This window comes from Bubalus kerabau, chromosome 5 (genome assembly GCF_029407905.1).
Source record: "Bubalus kerabau isolate K-KA32 ecotype Philippines breed swamp buffalo chromosome 5, PCC_UOA_SB_1v2, whole genome shotgun sequence".
Taxonomy (NCBI): Eukaryota; Metazoa; Chordata; class Mammalia; order Artiodactyla; family Bovidae; genus Bubalus; species Bubalus kerabau.
In genome coordinates, this window is record NC_073628.1 from 134,430,152 (window position 1) to 134,454,586 (window position 24,435).

At 48.9% G+C, this 24,435-nt stretch overlaps 1 protein-coding gene and 1 long non-coding RNA gene across 3 annotated transcripts in view; one reads left to right on the top strand and one right to left on the bottom strand.

The window, feature by feature from the left end:
* CAMSAP2 (calmodulin regulated spectrin associated protein family member 2) overlaps positions 1-22,922 on the top strand; it is a 97,826-nt gene extending 74,904 nt beyond the window's left edge. The window contains exons 7-18 of one of the 2 annotated variants that reach the window (XM_055583179.1): positions 3,721-3,814; positions 5,438-5,522; positions 8,268-8,350; positions 8,597-8,666; positions 8,914-11,038; positions 13,579-13,715; positions 14,342-14,562; positions 16,970-17,042; positions 17,775-17,890; positions 19,052-19,170; positions 19,775-20,113; positions 22,741-22,922. In XM_055583179.1, coding sequence (XP_055439154.1) covers positions 3,721-3,814; positions 5,438-5,522; positions 8,268-8,350; positions 8,597-8,666; positions 8,914-11,038; positions 13,579-13,715; positions 14,342-14,562; positions 16,970-17,042; positions 17,775-17,890; positions 19,052-19,170; positions 19,775-20,080 — 3,429 coding nt within the window. In that variant the 3' untranslated portion in view covers positions 20,081-20,113; positions 22,741-22,922. Of the gene's footprint in view, positions 1-3,720; positions 3,815-5,437; positions 5,523-8,267; positions 8,351-8,596; positions 8,667-8,913; positions 11,039-13,578; positions 13,716-14,341; positions 14,563-16,969; positions 17,043-17,774; positions 17,891-19,051; positions 19,171-19,774; positions 22,625-22,740 lie in introns of those variants that run through there. The other variant, XM_055583178.1, reaches the window with a different exon arrangement.
* On the bottom strand, positions 1,913-5,497 carry LOC129653462 (uncharacterized). The gene is made up of 4 exons (XR_008715144.1): positions 5,364-5,497; positions 4,699-4,952; positions 3,686-3,827; positions 1,913-2,027 (listed from the first exon to the last, which is right to left on the bottom strand). It is a non-coding gene; the product is annotated as an uncharacterized LOC129653462 (long non-coding RNA).
* Positions 22,923-24,435: the final 1,513 nt, after the last annotated feature.

The following is a 24,435-nucleotide window of genomic DNA, read 5'->3' on the forward strand; positions in this document are numbered from 1 at the left end:
TTGGTGGCAGTCCATTCTGAAGGAGATCAGCCCTGGGATTTCTTTGGAAGGAATGATGCTAAAGCTGAAAGTCCAGTACTTTGGCCACCTCATGCGAAGAGTTGACTCATTGGAAAAGACCCTGATGCTGGGAGGGATTGGGGGCAGGAGGAGAAGGGGACGACAGAGGATGAGATGGCTGGATGGCATCACCGACTCGATGGATGTGAGTTTGAGTGAACTCCGGGAGTTGGTGATGGACAGGGAGGGCTGGCGTGCTGCGATTCATGGGGTCGCAAAGAGTCGGACATGACTGAGCGCCTGAACTGAACTTGGTGGCATCTAACCAGATTGAAAGTGCACAGAAGGCTGTGTTAGTGTTGTTCCTGGGGTGACGGGGGGCAGCCCGTCTTAGGGGCGCGGTGGGGGGTCCTGTAACGTGGCTGAGCTGTGCAAGAGGAGGAGGCAGAAAGCTCGCAAGAGTTACCAAGAGAAGTACCCGGTCGCACACATTATATATAACGTGATGTGATTTATATCTCTTTTTAAAACGCTGTTTCCATCTGTATGCACATCTGCACATATATATAGACGCACAGGAAAAGGTCTGCAGAGAGAGACACAAAACTGTTAGCAGGGGTTTCTTCTGACTGTGGTGTTAGGATGTGGACAAGAGGAGTTTGTGCACTTTTTATTCTGTTTATTTGTATTCTTTGATATTGTTTACATTGTTCAAGAATGTTAATGTATAGCTGCATGAACTTCTTAACTAAAAGAAGAGCTTTTAAAATGAAATTAATTTGGTATCATTCCTAGAATATGGTGACAGATCTGTTGCTGTTTAATCTTCGCAGATCCAGAAAGGAATTCTCTTCATAAACTTCAGTTACTGGGGAAATCATTTCTTCCTGCGCTGACACCTTGTGGCCAAACACAGTACAGTTATGTTACTAGGACGGCTATCTGACCAGGGTGCCTAAAGTAAAATTGTCCAGCTTCACTGACGTATAATTGACACGTTGTTGTTGTTTAGTCGCTCAGTCACGTCCAACTCTTGTGACCTCACGGACAGCATCTATGGGATTTCCTAGGCAAAAATACTGGAGTGGATTGCCATTTCCTTCTCCAGCGGATCTTTCCAACCCAGGGATCAAATCTGTGTCCCCTGCATCAGCAGGCGGATTCGTCACCACTGAGCCCCCAGGGAAGGCGTGACTGCAGAAGTCTAAGGTGTTCCGTGTGCTGATCTGATACGCACATACTGCAGAGTGATTGCTACCACAGGCGGCTGACACCCTCACACATCACGTCATTACCATTTCTCTTGAGCATTGAGGATCTACTTTCCGCAGCTTTCAAATCTGAGATGCAGCGTCATTAGCCACACTCATTAGACCCCAGGACCTATTCACTGATAGTCGGGGCTGGCACAGTGGAGCGGCACGTGCCCCACCCCAGTCCCTGCATACCCCACTCTGCTCTCTGCTGGCTCCTTAGACTCCACGTGCAGCATACCACACAGTGTGTGTCTCTGACTTATCTCACTCACTACAGTGCCCTCAGGAGCCATCTGTGTTTTTGCAAGTGGCAGGATCCCCTTCTTTCCTCAGGGCTAAGTAGTGTTGCATTGTGTATATATACCACATCTTTATCCATCCACCCGCTGTGGACACTCAGCTTGCTTCCTTGTCTTAGCTGCAGTGAGCATGGACGTGCAGATCTCTGTCCAGGATCCTGTTTTCATTTCCTTTGGGTGTGTACCCAGATAGGCCTGCTGGATTCTGTGGCAGCTCTGTTTTAATTTTTGAGGAGCCTCCATGCTGCCCCATACTGCCTTCCATAGAGCCTGCACCATGTTGCATCCCCACCAGTAATGCTCAAGGCTTCCCTTTTCTCCACACCCTCATCAGCACTTGTTACTGCTTACCTTTTTGAGGATGGCGATTCTGACAGGTGCCAGGTGATATCTCATTGTGGTTTTGATTTGCATTTTCCTGATGATGAGTAGTTTTGTTGAGCACCAAGGTCCTTAAATATTGATTAATTTCCTATAACAGACAGTTATGGAGCACTTAACAAGTGTTTTTTCAAAACATATACACAGCTTTCAGTTAATTGTACTAGCAGAGCAGAATCTAGCACTAGTATTTAAAATATAATTTTACACCTTGGCTTTAGAAAGTGTACTGTGAGTTAAGTATAAAGAATAAATGTAAATCACAGTCATCTTACTGCCCAGAGATACTCCCTATCAATGTTTTGCCTGTGACTGGCCTTTTTTATTATGTGTTTACTTATTCATTTATACATTCATTCAGTAAATATTTATTGGGCATCTATCACATACCAGGCCCTGCCTTGAACACTGAAGACAGAGTGCTGGCCGGGTAAGAGGAGGAAGCCTGGAGAATATGGTATTCGATGAAGCTGGGGAAATTGAGGAGGGCCCTGATCAAGTACCTACTTGTAACCTGTAGTCAGTCTTTCCCTAAGGGTGGGGAAAGTGGGGGAAAGGGTGCTACATTTTGAGAAGTTTGACTTAATAAGTCAAAGAAAAGGGGATTGTATTCTAACCAAGCGGTGAAAACATTTGAATCAGAGTAATTATGATGAAGATGGGGAGAAGTGGGTGGGCTCAGAGATGTTTAGCGTGCAGACTCTGCAGCCCTGAGGATGACTTGGTGTGGGAAGGGAGGAAGAAGGGGGCATGGGGCGACTCCTAGGTTTCTGGTTTGTTCCCTGTGATGGCAGTTGTCAGTCAGGGAGATGAGGCTGGAACGGGATCAGGGTTGTGGGGAGGATGACTGGTGCAGGTAGAGAAACACACGTGGAGATGCTCGAAGGCCACTGCATGTCTCAGGACAGTCACGCGTTCCGGAGCCACCTGATAGGGGCAGGTGGCAGTCTTCACAGAGGAGACAGATCGAGAGTATTGGTGCCACTGAGAGGTCAGGTTCAAGGGAGACTACAGAATCTGTTTGATTTAGTACATAGTCGTTGGTGACTTGAGCAGATGCAGTTTCGTGGCTGCGTGCAGTGCGGGAGTGGACTGGGAGTGGAGGGCTGGGACCGGGTGGGTGGGTGGGGGAGGCCGCCTGACAGAAGCCTGTGCGGAGGTGAGGGCGGGGCGGGGCGGGGCGGGGCGGGGCCGAGGGTGAGGGCGGGGCGGGGCCGAGGGTGAGGGCGGGGCCGGGGGCGGGCCGAGGGGCAGCCGGAGGAGGGGAGTCGGGTGAAGCTTGTGCCTTGTGCTCAGTAGGAGAGACTCGAGCGGGCTTACTTATTTTTTAAATGTTTTTAGTTTTTTGGCCATGCTGCGTGGCATGCGGGATTTTAGTTCCCCAACCAGGGATCAAACCCAAGCCCCCTGCATTGAAAGCGCAGAGTCATAACCACTGGACCACCAGGGAAGTCCCTGAGCTTGTTTAAAAGCCAAGTAGGTCGGACACGACTGAAGCGACTTTGCAGCAGCAGCAGCAGGACGGGTTCAGCCTAGGGGGAGAATGAATGTATCGGAGAAACAAATATAGTTGAGAATGAAAGCTGCTGAGAAGGTAACGCACAACACAGCCCATAGAGATTATAAGCGTTCTCATTGCTTTCTTTTTTTAATCACAAATTTCGATGAGTGACTGATATTTAAAGCTGTATTTCAATAGGTAACACAGAGTAAAAATCTTCTTATCATTGCTTGTTGGTCAAGCTTTACCTGATTTTTCTCCTGACTTTCTTGCCTCTTTTCAGAGTAACTACCTGGTGTTCATGGCCGAGCTCTTCTGGTGGTTTGAGGTTGTGAAGCCCTCCTTTGTCCAGCCCCGTGTCGCTCATCCACAAGGAGGTGATCAGTGTTCCTGTGAACAGACAGAATGGAGAGTTAAAACAACCTCACCTGATGTTCTTGTACAGGAAGGCCTGTGACTGTTTCATGTTCTAGCTGTTAGCCTGGATAAATTCTGAATATTTTAATATTTAAAGCCATTCAATTCTCTGTTGAGTGAGCCATACCTTAGGGGAGGAAAAGGAGGTAGCGAGAATAGCCCTGAATTCGAAGGCTTATGTTGTGGAGCTTTTAGCTTTAACTGTTTTCCCTCTTTCTTCCCTTTGCATCTTTTACTCCCATCCTTAGGTTTTGTTCCCTGTTTTTTAATGTTGTTGGCCAGAAGCCATTCAAATTATGGCTTGATTCTTATCTGTAATCTGAATTTGCCATTAAGCCATGAAAAGGCTTGGGTGTATATATATATATTTAAACCGAGTAAGTTCTGTGATTGTTGCAGTATCACAGTCTATTGATTGCTCACGATAAGGACACGAACAAGAAATAAAGGGGTAAGTTACCATAAAGATCTCTGGAAAAAAAACAGAAAAAAAAGAAAAACATTACTTTCTGTAAAGCAAACCAGATTTTCCACTGGCTTCCATGATAAAACCAGAGGTTTCTCTCTGTGGGGAAAGAACAAGTCTGCCTTCAGGCCTGACCCCCGGGAGGACTTCGCTCAGCGCGGCGGCGCCCCTCTGCTGCCGGCGCTCCGCCCCGCGCGCCGCGTGACTGCTCTGCCTCCCCGCCGCCGGCCTGCTTTCCTTGCCGCCACAGTTTTGTCTTTTCCCTTATTTCTCCGCATCCCCACCCGCTTTCCCCCTAAAAAAATCCAAGGAAAAAGGAAAGAGAAGAAGGAAGAAGTCTGTACTCGGGCAGGGGTAGGGGGCGAACTCGGCACTCACTCCAGTGAGGAGAAGCGGCGTCCTCAGCGCGCTCTGCGCCCAGGCCGCGTTCTGTAGGACACGCAGTGACGGCTGTGAGCCTGCCCAGGGCGGAGGCGGCACGTAACGCGGCAGGGCCGTGGGCGCGGAGCCCCTGCGAGGGCCGGTCGGGAAAGCCAGGCTCTCCGTGCTGATCACAACCCGAGTGCCACGCCTCTTACTGTCCGCACAGGTTTCACATGCGGTGCTTTGTGTGATCTCGTCTGTGAAGCCCACTATTCAAAATATTCGACAGTTGTTATATTAGGTCTCAAAAGCAAAAAGCTAAATGAGAGTTATTCGCAAAAACGTAAACTATAGCTAGCTGTGTTTTAGTTATTAACCAACAAAATTCTGTCTCTTTAATTGATTACCAAAACACCAACTCTATCGTGGACGTAAAAGTGCCCATGTGTAACAAGCTCTGTGAAAGCTTTTGCAAAGTTGAATACTCGTTTATTTTTAATTATCTATTTATTTTATATTAAGCCTTTTTTCCCCCATTTAGCCTTAACCAAGTGAATTTTATAGGTCAGAACACTTCCAAGAAGTGTTTAAAGGTTTGTCCTTTTGAAAAATTTAAGGAGAAAACTAAATACACTATGATTCTCTGTAAGGAGTAAGGAAAGCGGACAGTAAACACTTACTTGCAGTTCAGGATCCTTGAAGCGGTGGCGGAAACGGGCTGACGTTAATTCTGAGGTTTTCGTCTTTCCTGTAGCTGAGCCTGTGGAGGATCTGCCGTCACTTCCTGTCTCGAATGCTGCCCAGCGAGATGCCCTGGACAGCTCTGACCTCACGCCAGGGTGAGTCCGGATGGCCATCCCAGTCACTTAGGAGATCAAGATTATTAATTACTATATTACATGAGCATTTTTACAGTTTCAGTTGAACTTTGAACTGAATAAGTTACAATTAAAGCCTGTTGTTCTGTCAGTGTCATTGAAATTTACATGAACTGAATGTTTCATAAATAGGCTTTTATGAGTCACACTGAAAAGCGGGAGAATATTATCCTAAGGTCCAAATAATCAGCCTAAAACTAAACTCTTGCTGCACACCTTGTTTATAATAGAGATCATATGAGGCTCAAATGATAGGTAATTCTTAGGCCTCAGGGGAGGTTTTTAAATCTACGAGACAGTTTTCCCTGTTTGGTTTGCTAGTTCCTGCAGCTATGGAGAGGTCACGATGGAATGTTGATTATACCGTTGAATAGTTAATGCTTTAGTTCTTAATATCAGGAATTGAATTCAAAGCCAGGTAAACATTTACTATCAGGATAATCCTGACTTCTGACCCAAGTATGTGATAGAGACATTAATTTGTTTCAAAGTGTTTTTTAGCAGATCCTGTAAGCACTTTTAATGTATATTTTTTAGAAACTAAAATGTGTATTGACTTTGGACTCCCTAATTTATTAATATATGATTTTTTTAATTTAAATCCGAAGTACTTTGTGATTTTTTTTTTTTAGAAATTCAAGCCAATCTATTTAAAATACATTTTTAAAAGTAAGAAATTGAAAATAGTTTCTGCATGAACTCTTGGTTTAACCTGAAAGTGTGAACATGTGCCGAAGCTGTCACTCCTCCTCACACCTGAGCAGTTTCTCTCCACTGTGTCCTGACCAAGTGTGGACAGAACCCTCACCACCCTCTCACTGCTCAGAGGGCTTCTCATCACCGTGAGCTTCAGAGCCCTGTGAATTAGGAAAGCACTTTCCTCCCCCTGCCCTCGGATTTACCCCCATGGATTTTCTTACTTCCGTTAAGTTCCCTGTTTCGTACCCGTCACTGAGGTTTACCATGAAGGAAGAGGTGAAGCTGGAATACGACTGGTCCAGGAGTTGCTCTATGGCGTCCCATGGGAGATTGTTTTCTACACGCTACTTCCTCAATGCTTTCCTGGGTTGGTTATGTAGTAACATTCCCTGCCTTGAAATTTAGAAAACACTCAATATCCTAGGTCATATCTCTTGTCCTGTTAAATCTTTAAAACCTTCTAAACTTTCCACTTAAACACTAGGTTATTCCACAGTTACTATTTCCAGAAACTTGGACAGACAGTCCTCCACATTTCTGACACTGGTAAATGTCTCACCCTCGGGAGGGCTCCTCTGTCTGTCTCTCAGGTGTCTGAGTGGCCACCTTTCTCCTCTTTCCCGGCAGAGCTTCCTATAACCAGCTGGCTGTCCAATTTCTTTTCCTCAGTGGGTCGCTGTGTAGTCCTCTCATGTCTCTGAGTTTCTGTGTGGCCCGTGTGAGTTCTCCCACTGTAGAACTTTTGAGGAGGGATTCAGGGAATGCTGTTCTTCCTGAGAATGATGCAGCCGCATGTACAAGTGTTCTCGCGCCTGAAGAGTGATCTCACAAGGAAAGAGTCGAAGAAGACGGCAAGCAAGACATTTGTAGCAGCTACTGCACACACATGGCCACTAGCGTGTCCAGGAGTTACCCCACACCAAAACCCTCCATGCAGACGTGAAGTAAGGCAGTTACAGGAACGTACAACAGTTTAGCCAGCACTTGGGAAAGAAGAAAAGAGTGAACATATTTAATAACTGAACGTGCCTCTGTTGAGGACACACTTGATAGTCGGTGTAAGAAGAGCAGAGGCTTGGGAAGGCCACTGGAGGGGACGAGACACACCCGTGATGGGGAGCAGCGTGGTCGTGTCCCTCGGCTTCCCCACAAACGAGGACACGGGTGAGGGGACACGTGATGTGCAGGGTGGGGGTGGGGTGCGAGGGAGCTGATGAAACAGCAGAGGCGTGCGCCTGCTGCAGGCTTCTGGAAAGCTCTGTGTAGCAGGCGCTCGCTGAGCAGTAGGATGCGCGTTGAGGTTTGCCTCTGAATCCTTCGGTGCTTGCTCATCTTCTCGGTTTGCGTTAGCTGAAAGGCAGCGTGGTCACAGAGAGCTAGGTCACTGCGCCCTGCCCCCAGCTCGTCCTCAGCCCTTCTCAGGGCATGCTGAGTTTCACCTACTAAGGTAAGCCATGGCGGACTGAAAACATAGGAAGAAAAAGATTAAGTTTTGGCCAAATGTCATCATAAACTGAGAAATAGACTGTCTAATCCCTGCATTGACTGGAATAGGGTGGAATTAAATAAGAAGAAATGTAAATATATTAGAGACATACACACAGGTCCGCGTGCAAGCAGGTGTCAGGCTCTTTTATAAGAAGTGATCATACTTGTACTTTTAGAAATTTAGATTCGACCAAAGTACTTCAAGCTGATGATTTGCATTTAGCTTCTTTCTTAGTTTTTCTACTTATAAAATGAAAATAATGTGCCATATCTTATCTCACAAGGACATTGAGTTGTACTTGAAAGTAGTATTTCAAGCTCCTGGGCTAAAAAATATAAAATGCATAAAGGTTCATATAATCACAGCCGTTCTTTGGTTTAAACGGTGTGTTTCCTTAATTTTTTTCCATGTAGGATGGAGAGTCAGAGGTGGCGGTGGTATCTGTGACTTCAGCTGCATATGTTAGATTTGTCTGAAAGAGCTAGGCTGTGACATTTTGCGTGTCTTTTCTGTTGCAGTGGGGAAGGAGCTGCGTTCACACACTCTCGTCCCCATTTGCCTTCCAGGCACTTACAGCCCCAGCTTCATCCTTCAGCCTCAGGTAATGTGTCAGAAAGCCCAGAGAGTGCCGTGTGAGTGGTTAACAGGAAAGTGATTGAGAATAAATGCAAATAAAAAGTGTTCACATACACACCGAAGACTCTGTTTCTCTGTGCTTGCTTTTCTTAATAAGATGATCTTCATTTCTCCATGTGTATCTCCTTACCTTGTGTGAAATCTGTTAAAATGTTGTAAGTTAAAATTGTTTTACACAGTGCCAGTGACTTTTCTTCTCATGCATTTGAAGGAGGAATAAGAAGGTCTTCGTCTATGTCCTATGTCGATGGCTTCATAGGGACATGGCCCAAGGAGAAAAGGTAAACAGGAGGCTCCCTCTCCGTGTACTTGCCTTAGCGAGAGGCACTCCTTCCCCACCCCACCACCCCTTGTTGCTAGCCAGAGGATGGAGTGACCTTGGTGACAGGTGTCCTGACCGCCTTACCCCGCCTCCACCCCCAGGAGGATGTGATTGTGAGAAATGAGGGAGAGAAGAAATCACATCTCTCAGTGATACCAGATCCTGTCTTTTCTGGGGTTATTTAAGAGCCTTCTCTTTTTTTTCAGATCGTCAGTGCATGGAGTTTCATTTGATATTTCTTTTGATAAAGAAAACGCTGTGCAGAGATCCACCTCCAACAGAGGAATCACTCGCTCCCTTAGCAATGACGGGCTCGCCCTGAGCAACCACCGCGCAGCCAGGAACAGCCGGAAGAACCTGGCCTTCAAGCCGGTGGACGGGGAGGAGCACGCGGCGGGCATCGCGGAGGAGCGCACGGTGGGCTCTCACGGTGACCTGACCACCTACGTGCCCCGGAGCACAGGCGAGCTGAATTCCAACGAGAACACGCACTACAGGTTCCCCAACGGAGCGCTACACAACAGCGTGCTTTTCGACGAGCTCGGCAACCAGGTGGGGACCCCGAGCATCGAAGAGGCCTTGCAGATAATCCACGACACGGAGAAGCCCGCCCACACCCCAAGGCCGGGACAGCTTGCCAACGGCTTCTTCCTCCACAGCCAGGAGCTGAGCTTCCTGAATGCCGGCGTCCCGCGCAGCCAGTCCAGTCCCGAGAATGTGGGGGACACGCGAGGGGCCTTGAGTCCTGTCACAGACACCACGGAGGTGGACACGGGCATCCACGTGCCCTCAGAAGACATTCCGGAAACCATGGACGAGGACTCGTCCCTGAGAGACTACACCGTGAGCTTGGACTCCGACATGGATGACGCGTCCAAATTCCTGCAGGACTACGACGTGCGGACCGGCAGCACTAGAGAGGCCTTGAGCCCCTGTCCCAGCACGGTCAGCACCAAGTCCCAGCCCGGGAGCAGCGCCTCCTCCAGCTCCGGGGTGAAGATGACCAGCTTTGCCGAGCAGAAGTTCAGGAAGCTGAACCACACGGACGGAAAGAGCAGCGGCAGCAGCTCTCAGAAGACCACGCCCGAGGGCTCGGAGCTCAACATTCCCCACGTGGTGGCCTGGGCCCCGGCCCCTGAGGACGCGGGCCTCCCGCACGGCCGGGACACCACGCAGCTGCTGGCCTCCGAGGTGGTGCACCTGAGGATGAAGCTGGAGGAGAAGCGGCGGGCCATCGAGGCCCAGAAGAAGAAGATGGAGGCCGCGTTCACCAGGCAGAGGCAGAAGATGGGGAGGACGGCCTTCCTCACCGTGGTGAAGAAGAAAGGCGACGGGGTCTCCCCGCTGCGGGAGGAGGCGGCGGGCGCAGAGGACGAGAAGGTGTACACGGAGCGGCCGCGCGAGAAGGAGCCGCAGAAGGCGAACGGGCCGAGGAGCAAGTCCGAGGCGGACCCCAAGGAGGGCGCGGAGAGCCCTGCAGGCAGGTGGCCGTCGACCCCTAGCGCGCCCGGGGACCCCGAGGGGCGGTGGAGCCCGGCCGGGCCCGCGGAGGAGCCGCCGCAGGACGGCGAGCTGCTGGAGCACACGCGCTCCATCGAGAGGCTCAACGCGTCCCTGCATGCGCTGCAGCGGGAGATGCGGCGCCTGGCGCTGCAGCAGGAGGCACTGATGCACATGCGCGAGCAGCAGGCCTGGGTCATCTCCCCGCCGCCGCCCTCCCCGCACCGGCCTGCGCGCGACCCGCCCCGCCCGGCCCACCCGTCCCCGCAGGCCGCGCCCAGGAAGAGCGCGTCCTTCTCCGTCAAAAATCAAAGGACTCCCAGGCCCAGCGAACTCAAGATCACGCCCCTGCACCGCACACTGACGCCCCCGCGGTCTGTGGACAGCCTCCCTCGGCTCCGGAGGTTCTCCCCGAGTCAGGTTCCCATCCAGACGCGGTCCTTCGTGTGTCTGGGCGACGATGGAGAGCCTCGGGCCCAGGAGTCTGGGCGCAAGGACGGAGCGAAGGAAGAGGAGGAGGGGTCGGCGGGGCCTCCGGAGCACGGGGAGGCCCGGCCCCCACCCTCTGCGGCCCCCGAGGGCCCGGCCGCCCCGGCCTCGGAGGTCGCGCACCCCGCACCCAGCGAGGACCCCCCGAGTCAGCCCGCACAGCTGCCTTCCAAACCCAGTGTCCCGCCTGCTGCGCCTAAGAGCGTTAATCTGATTGAAGTCTCCCTCTCAGATTTGAAACCCCCTGAAAAGGCTGACGTATCTGTTGAAAAGTATGATGGAGAAAGTGATAAAGAACAAGTTGATGAGGACCAGAAAGTATGCTGTGGATTCTTTTTTAAGGTAAAACTGCCCGCTCGGCCGTAGGCCTCTCCCCTCTCCATGTTTGCGCGCGCACGCTCTGAGCAGCAGGACCTCTGTTAGCGTCTGCCCTTAATCCTGGGCTATGTTCTGGTCCGACTCTTGTGGACTGCGGTTTCGGCAGGCACTCTGGTTTTTGAAGCGGTCTTTCATCACGTCGTTGAACGTGGGGAGACCTGCTGTTCTTGCCCGCCCCACCCCGTCTCTCTCTTTTCTGCAAAGCCTTTTGAGAACCAAGTGATTCACTCTTGGAAAAGATACTCTGTTGCCAGTTGGTTAAAAAAAGGTTATAACTTGGCATTGCAGGCAAATCTGTTTCTGTTCTTAGTATTGACCATCTTCCCATACACTTTTTATATATATATATTTTAAAAACTGACCAGACGGAATCTTTCAAGATGAAACATTAAAAATATAGTTTGAGCACTTGTCATTGGACTAGCTCCTCTGGAAGCACTGATGAGGGTGTAGCTTATGACCCCAATCTCCAGTTTGGTGTTTGATGTAACCTACGTTTATAGGCTACTGCAGCCAGCTAACCCAAGTCCTGCACAGTATCACCTTGTGATGGTAACATCTGGACACTTACCATAGGTACTAGACTGAGGAAGGCCTAGTATTAAAGTTTTTCTCCTGTCATCCTTTTCTTCATCTTTATATTTTTCTGTGTTTTCCAGACTCTTAGAGGGAAGAATGGTTTTTTATCATCAGAAACGTGCGTGTGCTACTCCTGTTTCTGTTTTTAAAAAGTTAAGAGACCAAGGTATATCATTTCTAATCCTCTGCAGTTTAGAATATAGATAGACAGCCTTCAGTGGCAAAAGTCTATACTTGCAGATTTTCTGGAGTCCTGTTCGAGTCAGAACTGAGAATTCGGAAGTGATTACAATCGCTTGCTTTGGATCATTAAATATTGGGAATGGGTAACTTACTTTGAAGTTGGTCATAGAGAGATGGCCCTTTTTTTCTCGGCCCTTTTTAACATTTAGAGACTTAAATGTGAGTTGTGTTTTTTGTTTCCCAACTGTGTGAGACTGCTATTAATGTTTTTAATGGACTGCTGCTGTAGATTGTAATTGATGTGTAGAGACCTTGCTACCTCTGCTCCCTCCGAGAGGAGAGCAGAGGGGGTCCTCGGGTGTCCACCCATGCCCTCCTTTCCTCACTTCTGTCTTCATCACCCGGTACTCAGCCCTCAGACCGTGGTCGCAGCTCATCACGGGCTCCCCACGTCTGCCTGGTCCCTTCTTCACACTGCCTCTCAGGAGCGGAAGTCCACGGGGTCTCTTAGAGATGCCTGTTGGATAAAGTGCAGCCCCTCGGTATGTGATCGGGGCCTTTTGCAGACAAATCCGCTGATTCGTGGGTCCACCCTCTCCCCGTAGCTCCCATCGGGATGTCCTGTCTGGCTCGCCTCGGGCCGCCTCTGTGTGCCGCAGCCTTGCGTGGTTCTGGGGGTGGACGGAGTGTCTTCTCGCATCTCTTGCGCCCTCAGCACTCTCATAGTGACGCTGCTGACCTGGGCTTCCCAGCCACCTCGTGGCTTGCTTCTGTCACAGTTTCTCTTAGACCATGAAGTCCTGCAGGCACTGCGTCCTCTCATCCGCCGAGTGTGTGCAGCGTGTCTGGTGCGGACGTGTGTATGTTCAGCCTGGCTGACTCGGTCTTCTGACTCTCTCCGTTCTGAGCGCAGCTGTGGCTGAGTTTCTGTGCCAGTGCCTTGCTGTGCCCCTTCCTCCCCCTGGCTGGTAGGGGTCTAGAAGCTCCTTCGCCTAAGGAGCCCCGTCTTGTTCACTCTTCGTGTCTTTTGGGTTAGGGTTAGCACCGTGCTGGGAGTGTGTCAGAACCACTTCTCCAGCTGGTTCCTCCTGACTTCTGAGAACTTGGGCCCTGAGAGTCTGCTTAGGAGCCAGGCAGGCCCAGAAGGCCAAGGACCCACCTTCTAGCTAGCCCTGGGGTCCGAAGTGTAATTACACCCATCTCCTCTTCTGTGGGAGAGCCCGCAGTGCAGTGCAGAACCCAGCGAGCAAACTGGCAGAGCCTCCACTTAAAAAAATCGTGCAGCAGGAATTTCGTTTATATGATACAACTTTGGGTAGCTATGTTTTTGGTGCTTTTCCTTGACTTTTCTACATCAAGCGTGCATTCTAAATACAACTTAAATGGAATTTTAAAATGTGTCGAGAAACTCTCCACTCTGTAAATTATTTATTAGGGCCCAGAAAACGTTTTCTTTTTTTTCCCCCATTTTATGTTGTTCTTTGCTAACTTCCTAAGTTTTGAAAACATGTAATCAAAGAAGTTTGTGTCTTTTGTTATTTGATAAAAGTATTGCCTCTTTAATTCATTTCTTCCTTCATCATTTTGGAACATGTCCATCTGTGGTGGGGTTGGAATAGGATTCAGTGGGTAATTTGGATTCTCAGTTCTAAGAGTAACCACTACCTGTGGCCTCAGCCATTGAAAACGCGGATATTGGTGCCTTAAATGTTTCCTCCTCCTCAATGAAACTCATTCCCTAGGATGATCAAAAGGCAGAAAATGATATGGCCATGAAACGAGCAGCTTTGTTGGAGAAACGATTAAGAAGGGAGAAGGAGACACAGCTTCGGAAGCAGCAGCTGGAAGCCGAGATGGAGCACAAGAAAGAGGAGACCAGGTGCGGCCACCGAGCGGGGAGGGGTCCTGCTGGCTCCTTAATGGGCGTTGGGAAACCTTCGCGGAATCGGTGCTGATTTGGGTGCTTCTTAGGAGTTTATTTATTTAAGTATTGGTTGCATGTTTTTATCCCAAGCTTGAAACATTAATTTAAAATAATTTTCCTGGGTTTTTCTCACACACACACGTTTTTTAAAGTAGTTATTTATTAATGATATAATGACTGCGGTTGTCCCAGGTACACTTTAAATGGAGCGTTTTCCAGGTGTTGACTCGCTCGCGCCCCCCACGCACACTCACCGCCCCCCACCAACCACGCTCACTGCCCCTCACCACCTGTCACGCATGCTCAGCCCCCCCATGCACGCTTACTGCCCCTCACCTCTCTATACGCATGCTCACCACTCCTCACGCACGCTCACCACTCCTCACGCACGCTCACTGCCCCCCTCCCCGCGCACGGTCACTGCCCCCACCACCTGTCACGCACTCACACACCCCCCCCACCCATGCACGCTCACTGCCCCTCACCTCTCTTCACGCATGCTCACCCCACCTCACGCGCACTAGCCGCCCCTGACCGCCCCCGTGCGTGCACAGTAAGCGGCCCGCCCGCTCCGTCTCCAGGCGCAGGACGGAGGAGGAGCGGCAGAAGAAGGAGGACGAGCGGGCGCGCCGCGAGTTCATCCGGCAGGAGTACCTGCGGCGCAAGCAGCTGAAGCTCATGGAGGACATGGACAGCGTCCTCAAGCCCCGGCCTCAGGTGGCCCGGCAGAAGAAGCAGCGGCCCAAGTCCATCCACAGGGACCACCTTGAGTCCCCCAAGACACCCGTGAAAGGTCCCCCAGGTAACGGGCGCCTGGTGAGGTGGCTTAGAACAGACCCCAGCTCGGCAGTGGCACAGAGGCACGAGGGGCTCTGAACTGGGCAGGAAAGCTTCCTGCGAGTGGAGCCTGTTACGCGTGCGTGCATATGGCCAACAGCACTCTCGAGTGCTCACATCCAGCCTGAACACGAGCCCAGTGGGCGCTCGCCCTCACATACCATCTCCCTGGGTTGTCACTATAGTTATTCTGAAACTTAAGAATTACTATAGTTATTCTATACCGAATTCTATACTGAATTCTATACTGAATTACTATAGTTATTCTGAAACTGAAGGAAAATAATGTAACACTGACTATTTAAAGAGAACTGTTAAAAAAATAAAATAGACATAGAAAACAGATGCCAGAGGATAATGGGGTGGGGTAAGTGTTAGGATGCTGGGGTTAACATATATACATGACTATATATGAATCAGATAAGAACTTACTGTACAACACAGGGAACTATAATGGGAAAGAATATGGAAAAGAGGTGTGTGTGTGTGTGTGTGTAACTGAATCACTTTGCTTATACCAGAACCTAACACAGCATTGTAAATTAACTATACTTCAATTTAAAAAGTAAAGAGAACTCCACCTTTTGTAGTCAGTGAAAAATTTTGATACCTAGTATTGGTTGAAATTAACAAATTGATTTGCTACCTGGGAATTCAGTTCACTTGCTCAGTTGTGTCCGACTCTTTGTGACCCCGTGGACTTCCCTGTCCATTACCAATTCCTGTAGCTTGCTCAAACTCATGTCCATTGAGCCGGTGATGCCATCCAACCATCTCGTCTTCTGTCATCCCCTTCTCCCTCCTTCAGTCTTTTCCAACATCAGGGTCTTTTCCAGTGAGTCAGTTCTTCGCATCAGGTGGCCAAAGTATTGGAGTTTCAGCATCAGTCCTTCCAGTGAATATTCAGGACTGATTTACTTTAGGATGGACTGGTTGGATCTCCTTGATGTCCAAGAGACTCTCAGGAGTCTTCTCCAATACCACAGTTCAAAAGTATCAGTTTTCTTTATAGTCCAACTCTCACATCCACACGTGACTACTGAAAAAACTATAGCTTTGACTAGACGGACCTTTGTCAGCAAAGTAATGTCTCTGCTTTTTAATATGCTGTCTGGGTTGGTCATAACTTTTCTTCCAGGGAGCAAGCATCTTTTAATTTTCATGGCTACAGTCACCATCTGCGGTGATTTTGAAGCCCCAAAAAATAAAGTCTGTCACTGTTCCCATTGTTTCCCCATCTATTTGCCATGAAGTGATGCCATGATCTTAGTTTTCTGAATGTTGAGTTTTAAGCCAACTTTTTCACTGTCTTCTTTGACTTTCATCAAGAGGCTCCTTAGTTCTTTTTCACTTTCTGCCATGGGGTTGTGTCATCTGCATATCTGAGGTTATTGATATTTCTCCTGGCAATCTTGATTCCAGCTTGTGCTTTATCCAGTCCAGCATTACCTGGGAATTAGATATTCCTAAAATATAGTTTATTATTATAGTTAGTTTCTTTGTCACTTTTTCTTTTTTTGAGTTTTTTTCTTATAGGCACTCATTTATTACCACGCCACTGTTTGGGAGTAATTAATTTTATCCTTTTTCTCCCTCGGTTTTGTTGAGGTGTGATTGGCGTTTAGCACTTTGTGAGTTTAAGGTGCATAGTCTAGTGATTTGATCTACATGTGTCATGAAGTGGTGCCCGCAGTAAATCTACTGAGCATCCGTCATCTTGAATAGATAAAACATCTCAGAAAAAGAAAGACATGTTTTCTCCTTGTGCTGAGAACTCCTAGGGCCCGTCTCCTGGCAGCTTTTGTGTGGAGTGTCACACAGCAGCGTCAGGGAAGTTATAGACGAGCACCTGCTGTCCCGAGGCCTGCGCGCCGGAGGCCGCTGCCCCTTCACCCAGGCGCCCTCCCCCCGCCTCTGGCAGCCACGAGTCTGATCTCGTTTCTCTGAGTTTGTGCTGTTGAAGTACAGTTGCGCTACAACACTGTGTTAGTTCCTGTTATACAACAGAGCGATTCACAGTGGTCACCAGGCTTGATCTAGTTAATCTGTCACCGAACGAAGAGTTTATCTAGTGACTGACTGCACTCCCCACGCCAGACACGCCAGCTGCCTGACTCATCACCTCATAACTGGAGGCGTGTACCTCTCAGTCTCCCTCACTTACTGCATTAGTTCTCAAAAGTAGGCTCCTTGCCCATTTTAAGTAAGTTGTGCGTATATGTGTGCAAGCATATTATGTATCTAAAAAGGAAAAGAAACTGTACTAGCTAAATTTTCATACACTGGTATTACCTAATGAACACTCTTCTCTAGTTGCCCCTTTTAAATTTCTAATTTTTGTTCAGGATCACAAATCTGTCGTGTCTTTTCAGTCTCGAGCCTTTCTCTGGCATCACTGAACACGGGCGATAACGAAAGCTTGCAGTCAGGGAAGAGGACCCCGAGGTGAGTCACAGCGCAGACGTCTCCTGAGAACAACATTCTCAGTGAACGCACCGTAATCGCGGACGGTCGCAAGTTTTGCTGACTTGGACAGTTTGGGTGTCTATAAAAAATACATATATGAAGAAGTCTATTCATCTTTCAGTTTTTTCCTTTGGATTTTAGATTAATGACATCAGTAGGATAGTGCGTGTATCTGTGGGCCAGCCACTGCTGACTGTTGGTAGAGTCGAGCTTGAAGCGGAACGCCCTTGTGTGCAGCGCGCCAGCCGCTCTAGTCTGCCCTCTCGTGACTTAGGAAAGCGCCTTCGTACGCTCCCTCTTTCTCAAGGATGTGTTGGGTTGGCCAAAAAGTTAGAGGTTTCAAACCACCTTATGGGAAAAAACAGAATGAACTTTTTGACCAACCCAGTATATGTATTAGAAGCTAAAAATCAGTATTTCCTGGTCTTCGAAGCATGTTATAACGTAGCACCCATGTAAGAGAAGGTTCCTAGTGAAGGTCGTCAGGTACTGTCGGTTGTCCTGTGGGAACGTCCATCTGTCCTCCACAGGTATTCAGGGGGGTGCCCACTGAGGTCTCGGTCCTGCAGCTGTGAACGAGACAGAATGACCACCGTCGTCTTCTTTTTAAGCCTCTGAGTTGAGTTTGGTTGGCACTCACCTTCATCCTCCTGAGCCCCAAATGTTTTTCCTCTATATGGGACGTTACAGTGCATGTCTTATATTATTCAGATCAGAGTCTGTAGAAGGCTTCTTATCTCCAAGCCGGTGTGGCAGCCGGAACGGCGAGAAGGACTGGGAGAACGCATCCACCACGTCGTCCGTGGCCTCAGGGACGGAGTACACAGGTGAGTGCCCGCCCATCCTTGGGAAGCATTTGGCCAGGGGCTGAGACGCGATGCAGGGTGTGCTGCGTGCAGAAGACAGATTGGAAACAGTGGCTGAGGTGGCGGTCACTTTCAGGTAAGTCAGTGTCTGTGATTTGGTTCCAGTCAGAGTGGTGGCAGCTTGTCCCAGATGAATTCAGCTTCAGAAAAATAGCAATATCCCTCAGCCCTCAGCGCCCGGCTTCTCCCTTAAAAACCCTGCTCGTCTCTGTGTTGTAGTCTGGGTCTGAGGCTGTCTTCGTTTGGTCTCCAGAGGTCCCTCCGCCCCACATCAGTCATGAGTGAGGGGAACAGCCCGGCCCCGCCAAGTCCTTCCCCTCGTGTTGGGCCTTCAAGGTCTGGACCTGTGCATCTAGAGCAAGTGTTGAGAGGCTCTGAAAGATAAAGGAAGGCCTTAGGTCCAGGAGGGCATCTGGTCTGGCTCTGTTGGGAGAGGCGTTGTTGAAGGAGAAGCACGCAGAATAACATGTGGGTGAGAACTAAAGCAATGAAGCAGGAGAGAAAGTGGGAGCAGCCGTGGAGAGGTAGGTGGGAGAGGTGACGCTGGCATCCGGCTGACCCCCAAGTGGTCCCCGAAGGCCCAGGGGGCAGAGCTTGCTGACTCCCCCAGAGTTGTTTCCTCCTACCCTGTGGCTCCAGCCGGCCCAGCAGCCTGTAAGGTCAGTGCAGCAGACGTGCCTGCCGGCCCCGGGGAGCCCAGACCTTCAGGGCTGTCAGACACACAGGGAACCTTCCAGGAGTTACATGGCTGCAGGACCACTGGTAGCTCTGAGTCAGCCATGCTGGGAGTAATTTATTCCAGATATAGATAAACATGACAAATCAGGGCTAATTTTTTTCTCTTCCAAAGAACTGGTTTCTCTGCATACTTACTGAAGGCCTCCTGGAGGAGTTCCAGGAAAGTGGCAGAAAGTACTGCCCTCCAGGCCACCTCGGGAGGCCAAAGGGGACCCGCGAGTGTGGCCCTGTAGATAAAACTGGGTCCTGACTGGAACAGGGCAGTCAGGGGCCTTCATGTTAGAGTTTAATCAGTGTAGGAACAATTGTATCATTTAAACATAAGTAGTATTTCTGACTTAGGAAAGTTATTTTACTGTTATTGTTATTAAATTCTTATCATAGGACCAAAGCTCTTCAAAGAACCCAGTGCAAAATCCAATAAGCACATAATACAAAATGCTTTAGCTCATTGCTGTTTGGCTGGAAAAGTAAATGAAGGTCAGAAGAAAAAAATACTGGAGGTAAGCCTGTTTGCATGAAAGTTAGGTTGGGCAATGTCTTAAAATTGTAGGAGTCTTCTCTCTCAATTCAAGAAAAAACACTCCTTAGGGACTCCTAGAATTTCAGCCGCATATGAAGGGTCTGTAACTATGTTTTCATTATTAGACGGACTTAACTCTCAGATGGGATTCTGGAAGACTGCACATTTCATTCAAGACTAGGCATAGACTTAAGATGAAAATACAAAATCAAAATGTTTCTTCCCCAGAGTCGCTTGGTCACATTTCATAAACGTAGATTGCGTTATTTGCCTTTTTTTAAATGGAGCTGTGTCGCAAAGGAGACAGCCAGTGCCTGGTTGTCAGTGGTAGAGATTTAGCAGATCCTGCAGACCTTGAAGTTCCTCCAGGGTCTTGATTTGGGCACAGCCAGCAGGCCCTCGGCCGTAAGGGGCCTGCACGCAGTTCAGCCCAGCGTGCTGGGCATGCATTACATGCACCGCATTTTAGCTGCTTGAGAGTTTCTGTTTTAAATTACATGTCAAGAAATGTAACATATGAATTGTGTTCAGCAAAACGTTTAAGGGTTTTTATTGTTGTTTTGTTTTTGTTTGTAATCCTGAAGGAAATGGAGAAGTCAGATGCCAACAACTTCCTGATCTTATTTCGGGACTCAGGCTGCCAGTTCCGGTCTCTGTACACCTACTGCCCAGAGACTGAAGAGATCAGTAAGCTGACTGGGATAGGCCCTAAGTCTGTCACTAAAAAGATGATCGAGGGCCTTTACAAATACAATTCTGACAGGAAACAGTTCAGCCACATCCCTGCTAAAACTTTATCTGCCAGTGTTGATGCCATTACCATTCACAGCCATTTGTGGCAGGCCAAGAGGCCAGTGACGCCCAAAAAACTGTTACCCACTAAAGCATAGGAACTGGGAGGTCCCTGCTTCTGAACGTTCATGGTAAGTTTGCACTTCATCCCTCCTGCCTATAGAAATCCTTTCTAATTGCCAACAGACTTTTATTCATTGAAACTGGACGTTCAGCCCTGTTGTCATGACAACTGGAATGTAGACCACAGTGCTGGAGACGCACCGAGGTGCCAGGCCAGGTGATGGTGGGTGTCTGGCTCGCTGGGGGAGGTGTGCCTGCTGGGCTCTCGATACAGCAAAGCACTGAGTTCTTGCGGACGCTAGTTGACGTAAGGCTAGGATCATCAGCTGTGTGTTTTGTTTGTTGCTGTTTTTTTTGTAACTTTTTAACGTATATGAGTGTCTTCAGATGGTTTATTTTGCTGTTTTCCTCCCCTGGAGTTTGTTCCAGGATAACGTTTGTATTTGGTTTCATGTGGAGATCACAAGAGTAGGAAGTAGGCCTGCGGAGATGCCTCGCGCTGTTCTTAGGGTGCAGAGAGAAGCACTAGGGCCAGTCCCCAGTAACCCTCATGCTTGGTGTCAGAGCACTGGCCGGACCGCCCTGCCAGGTATTTACACTTGTGTATTTATTATTCACTCAAGGATTAACATTTTCCTATGAAACAAGAGGAGGAGTGTACAGAGCTGCTATAGGTCACTTAAAACCACGTGGGCTTCACCAAGGAGACCTTACAAGAAGGTGCTGATTAACTCAGTGCTGTTTGCACGCCGCCTCTGGCCGTCTCAGAATCACTTAGATTGTTCTTTTAACAAAAAGGCTTTCTGTCTCTTTGGAAGCACATCACTTTGTAAGCTGGCAGAAATGAACGGCACTTTGAGAGTAGTCTGAAGATGGAAGACTTCCTGCCACAGGCTCTTGAGAGGTCTTTCCGTTGTATTTATAGCTGATACAAAAGGTATATTTAGAGTTTTTAAACATGTACAAAGGGCTACGTTTTAATTTTAAAATAGCTTCACATTCTTTCACTGATTCTGAGTTTTTCTTCTTTTTCATCCTTTTCAAGTGGGACACCTTAGATTAAATACACACTTGAACTCTTCCCTATGTGATCTTTGTTCCTTTAACAGTGCATCCCAGAGGGTTAGTTGGGGGAAAACTTCATTCTCAGGAAAAGACTTGAATGATTCTGTGACCCTGTTATGTTTCAGTGTTGTGACGACGTGTAACCTTAGAGGGAAAGACAGTATTGTAGCATATATGAGATGCATAGTCTGTTTTCTTTCATGGGAAGTAGAGACAAAAATATATACATTTCTCTAATTGAGTTGTTCAGAGAAATAACTAATATCTCATATGATGATGTATTCACTTATTTTTTAAAGAGAGTAGGAGTGAGGTGTCCCTGGACTGTGCTTCTCTCTTATTATACGGCCTTCGGCGTCAGTGCGTCTGGGCTATCAGCATCTTCTCAAATGCTGTCAATATTTTACTGTAATTTATGTTCTTATATTTATGTATATTTGTTTAAACTGTAAAAAAGAAAATTTCACAGATTTTTTTCCAATACCTGTGCAAGATATGTGTGTAGCTCAGAACTATTTGTGATCTGCTGTTTGCATGTAAAAGACCAGGATATATGTAACTCTTATATTTTAAGTGTATACATATTGTGTATATAATATATGAAGATTAAAACTGAGGGATTGCACATTTTACCTTTCAGACAACCATTTCAGTCACAATTAGAAGGAAATGATTGTCAAATAGATTGACTGGTTTAAAAAAATAGTGAACCTAATCAAAATGTGGTAATAGTCAAAAGGAGAGTTAACAAGCCTTCAACATTACTAAATTTGTTCTTTTTAATCCATGAAATTTTCCTTATCAAAGCAATCTTTTTGGTGATACTACTTGGCCATTAAATTGTTTTAAACTGAATGCAAGACAATGGAGGAAGTAACTCTGTGGGACCAGACAGGCCCACCCTTTGTTCTCAAGCCTGTGTGTGCCCAGTGCTGTCTGTGAGGTCTGAAGGTAGAATGTGAATATTGCCACAAAAGTTCCTTGCTCTCAGTATGATGGTTTACTTTATTCATGCAGAAGGAATATGGATATATTTAAGTCTGTGGATTTTTTTAAATTATGTTTTTAAAATTATACAAATGAGAATTATGCTATTTCATAAAGTCTGGAGATAGTCATCAACTTATTGAAACACATTGGTGCTTCTCATCATCGGAGGTCATGTTGTTGGGTGATTACTTGGTTGAGTTTGCCAGACCCTTGTCACGGTCACCAGTGCGGCCTGTCCGGTTCTGCCGAGCGACAGGCACTGGAAAGCTTTCCATTCCCCTCAGCTGCTCAGTTGTGTTATGACTGTTCCAGTTCAGTTGGCTGTTTTAAAGCCACATCCAGCTCTTTAGCTGTGGTTCCATGGACACCTGGGGCGATGCACCGCGTCCAGTGTGCTGCCGTCCACTCGGGAGCGTCACTCACAGGTTTTTTACGATGCTGTGCTGTAAAATACTGTCCTATTTGCTACTTCCTGGTACAGTGTAGTTTTTCCCCTTTCATTTGAATAAAAGCATGGCACCAAATGTCCCTTTCTGTTTCTCGATTAAAATACGGGGTCTTGGGGCTAATATTTGCACCTGGGCAAACACATCACATGGTTTTCCTGTCTCTTAACCTCAGTTTAAATTGAACAATTCAGGTGTCCATGAGAGCGATCACACTGGAGGGCGTTTGAAGCCTGGCGTAGGCGCTGTGGGAAGCCTGTCGCGGTCTGTGCGGCTCAGACGGTCCACACAGTGATGCAGAGACACTTGTGCTCATCTTCATTAATTTTGCCTGATTTCTTCCTTCTTTTTCTTTGGGGAATTGATCATTAAAAATGCCAGAATTAACCCTCTGCGCCTCTACAAGTGAATGTCTGCTGAGCTCACCCAGCTCCGGCAGCAGTGGGAGCCAGGTCTCAACAGTTATTCCATAAGCTTCACTTTGATTTTGCGGATTCTCCTCATTCAGACCAGGGCAGTTAAAGAAAAACCTAAAAACTGTGTGAAGGGAAAGTGTTAGCTGCTCAGTTGTGTCCAACCCTGTGACCTCTGGACTGTAGCCCACCAGGCTCCTCTGTCCATGGGATTCTCCATGGAAAAATACTGGAGAGGGGAACCATTCCCTTCTCCAGGGGGTCTTCCATGGATTGAAAACCCGCGTCTCCTGCATTGCAGGCAGATTTTTTACCACCTGAGCCACCAGGGAAGCCCACCCCTACTTTCCAACTAAAGATAGTTTTGCCCTCAAAATAAGAGCCCTGCGGTGGCTTTTCTGGTCCGACGCCCTCTGGTTGACGTACACTGTCCCTGGGGCCTGGGGGCAGCTTGAAATTGCAGACTGCTGTCGTCTGAGGGTGGGCTGCTCCCCTCCTGTCTGTCCCCAGCTCTCCTGCACGCAGAGTCTCAGGGCTCCGCCCCAGGCCCTGCCCACCCCTGCGCTTTCTGCCAGGCCTGCAGCCTCTGCCTCCATACAACCTGGCCTCCCCGCCACCCCCGTGCGTCTCACCCCTCACCCAGAAGTTCATGGCCTTCCGCAGCTCACCCAGCTCAGAAACCAGTCCTCGACCTTCTGGGTAGGTCCGTGCCCCCAGCAGCTGCCAGCCACCGAGGCCGAGCCTTTGAGGGCCTCCCTTCCTCTTCTCCAGTCCAGCATGGAGGCGCCCGGGCCGAGTCCCCACACATTGCACCCCCCGAGCCTCCATCCACCCCAGCCCCCTGCCCGAGCCGCCAGGCCGTCTCTTCTGCAGGGGGGACCGGGATCCCGATGCCCCCACACCCCTGCACAAGCCCGGCTCAGCCCGGCCGTCACTGAAGTCCTCCTGAGCCTGCCTGGCCCGGTCACAGCAGCTGGCAGGGAAATCCCCAGTAGACACTGTGAAACTCAGGCAAGTGTGGCATTTCGAGATAAGTCACAAAGTTACTGTGAGAAAGATCCAACCGTCAGGACCTTCTCAGGCTCCTTGGCTCCTCACATTTGTGCCAAGTTGGGAGGGTGACTCAGGACGTCACCCGTTCACCGCGGTGCCCAGACACAGCCTCAAGGCCGACCTGGCCACACTGGAGACAGGGTGCCAGGTCTGCCCGCCTCCCAGCCATTCTGCGCTAAAACTTGCTCCCCAGTAAGGCGGGGGCGGCTGGAGAGGGAGCACCCTGTCATTGTCTTCTTGTCTTTTGTTCACTGACAGGTGGGGCGTCCACCCTGTTAGGACAGGCAGCATGGCGTGGGAAGGGCAGGGTCGGGCAGTGGGCCCAGGCGGGAAGGGCAGGCTCACGGCAGCGAAAGGGCTGGCCCCCGCCCCGCGCCCCCTCCCAGCCACCAGTCCTGCTTCAGTGACCAGAGACAGGCTGAG